Below are 3,611 nucleotides of genomic sequence, written 5' to 3'. Positions count from 1 at the left end.
GAGCACACTATAATCTCTTCCCCTCCATCTCTGTCTCTTTTGGGAATTTTGGGCAGACATGCACATGTGCCCAATATGCTTTTCAAGCCATTGGATCTGGGACTCAAGCCACATGGTCAGCAATGTGAGATCCAGTCACCTACCCACCAGGCCCGGCTCTTGCTGCTTTACCAGCTTATTTTTGTTCAAGAATATTCCAAAATTAAAATTCTGTTTTATTATTATGTCGACATCTGTATGTATTTAACATGCCCTATGGAAATCTATTTGGAATCTCCCAATTACATACAAAATTCACCTGCTTCTGGAGAGTGCCAGCAGGTGAGGAAAATGATAAGAAATTTTTTAATAGGTCCACATTCTGAGAAGGTATTTGGTATTTTAGCATTTGGCTAGGTCCGCCTATAACAAATTGCCCTACTAAGACCATAACTGGAATGTGTCTATATGTGGCATGTCATTTAAACACGTGGTTCAAAGACACAGCTAGTGCGTACTGACATAGCGGTGACTCTTGCAAGGGGAAAACATTTCCAGGACAGAACAATGGTTCTGTAGGCACTTTTTTTTCTGTGTTGAACATCAATTTGTCCCACTCGCATGATTTCAGAGTCCACTGTATAATTTCAGCTGGCGTAATTTCATGCTACTTAAGCGTGACTCTTAGTAGTGGTCATAAATCTTGTTTTCTAAGAAATGCTTGTTCTGGGCGGCATGATATTTGTTCTTTCTGACGCATCTGCCAGCCAGAAGCTAGCCACCATTTATCCCAACAGCAAGGACAGAATCTTAGCACTAGAGAGGAATGGCTTGAAGGACAACAGAGAACTTGCTTTGTGTAGTTGAGAAGGATTGATCTCTCCATGTATTGAAAAAGGAAGAAAAATGGCACATGTCCTTATATTTAATTTGAGATGCTATGAGCCATTGGTGGGATATTGAAAATGCTTGTCCAATCCATAATTCTATTTTTTTTGTTGTTTTGTTTTTAACTTTCAAGTTGTTTTGAGGCTGCCCATGTGGTCTCAGGCGATCTTGTGTATAGCTGCTGAACTGCCGTGTGACAGGTGGGGCCAGCATGTTGTTCCATGATGAAGAGAATGTTCTAGTTCTCTCTACAATCAACATACTTGCTTCAACTGCCCTCCAAGGATGAGTCAGGAGCAAATTTGTGATTACTGTATCATTTCCTTCCCCTCACCCATTGGTTCTTGTTTTTATTATAGACGCTCATGAGTTCTCAGCCAGTGTGATTTGATCTTGAAAATACTGCTGGAGAGTGTGGATATGCACACTTAGATTTCTTGTACTAGTGCGATGAGCTTCTGTAGGAGAGTTGACTTCTCCTTATGCATACTTGGGCATACTCTATGGTTAAAAAACTAATAGCCACACTTTCAGTTGCCCGTTTATTGCATCTTGTATAATAGAATCAGATAGTTCTGAAAAAAAATGTTTTTAAGTACCTCATCTTGATTATTCAAGTAATCTATTTGCTAGTTGGGCAATAAAGAATGTAATTAAGGGACTAGCAGGTGTCATGGGAGTTAAGGTGCTGGACTCCCACATGGCTGACTGTGGTTCATGTCCCAAATCTGTCAGCTTGAGAATCATGTCGAGCACAAGTGTGCACATGTGCTCAAGATCCCAAAATAAGAGTGAAGGAGAAGGGATTGCAGTGTGGCCTTCTCCCAGGTGGTGATTTCTCCCTCTCCCTCTCTCTATGTCTCTTCTCTGGTGAGTACATGCACTTTATGGCAAAACCCTAAAATAAATAAATAAATAAGAAAATTTTGAACCACTGTATTAGGGGACTTCAAAATGTTCATTGAAAATAGAATTAAAATGCGAATTTATTGGGCCAGCAGGTGGCATGGTGATTAAGGGCACTGGACTCCCAATGGCCAACCATGGTTCAAGTCCCAAATCTGGTGGCTTGCTTTCTCATGTTTTCTCTCTCTTTCTTTCTCATTCTATCCCTCTCTGGTCAAATTAAAATAAATAAATAAATGGATAAATAAAGTTAAATAAAATAATTCTTTAAAAAATGCAAATTTGTTTTGGCACAAATAATATCATTTTTTTTCATAATATACAGTTTCCATGTAGCTAGTGGTGTGTTAAGGTTGCTGAATGCCACATGACCCACTACATGATTTGAGTCCTAGACTCAGTGTCTTGAAAAACATATTGGACACATGTATGTTTGTGCCCAAAATCTCAGAAGGAGAGGTGAAGAAGGGATTACAGCATGACAGTTCCCCATAGAGGGTGCTTTCTAACTTTCCCTCTTTTTCTCTCTGTCTCTCTCGGGTAAGCACACACACTCTCTCTCTCTTTATTTTTCTTTCTTTAGAGAGATTTTTTGCTATAGGGCATGTGTGCTCACCAAAGAGACAGAGAGACAGAAAGTGAGAAATCACCTCCATCGGGGGGAATGACCATGCTGCAGTCCCTTCTTCTCCAGTTCTTCCTCTTGGGATTTTGGGCACACACACACACACACACACACACACACACACACACGTGGCTGGCATGAGTTTTAAGCCACAGGATCTAGGTCTTGAACCTCGGTTGACTATGTGGGAGTCCAGTGACATAACCATCATGCCATTTCCTGGTCTCAAGCATATACACTCTCTAGCAAATTAAAAAACAAATGTTACAAAAGAAAAGGACTTTTCTTTTTCTCACTACAGAGTATGTGTTCTCACCAGAGAGAGAGAAAAGAGGACTGGAAGGAAGGGGACAAAGCACCCCCAGTAGTGTGGTCATGCCAGAATCTCTTCTCCTCCAACTCTCCATCCTGTTGTGATTTTGGACACACACATGCCCGTGTTTTTCAGGCTGTCATGGCTGGGGTCTGGGACTCAACCTCATGGTCTGCCTTGTGGGATCCAGCTGCTTTAACTGCCAGGCCACAGGAGCCAGCCTGAACATTTTCTCTAAATTGAGAGTGTCTACACTAAATCTCAGGAGAAAAAGATGTAACAAAGGGAGAAAGAAAATTTACCGGGATTGCAGCTGCTGTTCCCAAGACAGATAGGACAAAAATCACGGCCTTCATGCTTCCTGCACCTGTGAACCAAGAAGATAGTCATCAGTCGTGGTTAAAAGTTTCTTTATGAAGAGTAAAAAGATAATCCTAGCAAATACGGAGCTTAATACTGTATGTAAAGGTAATAATGTCTTTGTGTACTTACATGTCTAAAAAGGCAGTTTCATGACAATTTTTACCCAATAATGTCCTTGTAAAAATTACTCCTCGATTTTTTTGGACTTCACAATGGAAAAAGCATTAAACTGATGAGGGAGCTGGATTCTCCTTCCAGCACTATTCCTAAGTGGCCAAACAGTTTTCTTAAGTAATGGACAACAAAGGGCGTGATAGAGGATCCTCTAACCCTAATATTTTGTGATTCTAAAATAGAAATGAATTCTTTACATGTCACAAACCCCAAATTGTTGCTATCTTTTCCTCCTTAAACTACTAAACCCACTAAAAATATGTGCTATAATTTTATTTTAGCAAAATAAAATATTTTATATACAGTATTTAATACTTAAAGTAAATATATAGGGCTTATTGTCTCTCTGTATTATTATTTTTA

The 3,611-nt window shown here is 39.8% G+C and overlaps 1 protein-coding gene across 1 annotated transcript in view; it reads right to left on the bottom strand.

The window, feature by feature from the left end:
- The window catches only part of SPARCL1 (SPARC like 1), a 25,557-nt gene extending 22,479 nt beyond the window's left edge, over positions 1–3,078 (bottom strand). Inside the window, exon 1 of the mRNA XM_006143263.2 lies at positions 3,014–3,078. Coding sequence (XP_006143325.1) covers positions 3,014–3,067 — 54 coding nt within the window. The 5' untranslated portion in view covers positions 3,068–3,078. The remainder of the gene's footprint in view (positions 1–3,013) is intronic.
- Positions 3,079–3,611: the final 533 nt, after the last annotated feature.

The sequence above is a fragment of the Tupaia chinensis genome, unplaced genomic scaffold (assembly GCF_000334495.1).
Source record: "Tupaia chinensis unplaced genomic scaffold, TupChi_1.0 Scaffold000094_1, whole genome shotgun sequence".
Taxonomy (NCBI): domain Eukaryota; kingdom Metazoa; phylum Chordata; class Mammalia; order Scandentia; family Tupaiidae; genus Tupaia; species Tupaia belangeri.
This window is presented reverse-complemented; position numbering and strand designations above follow the sequence as displayed.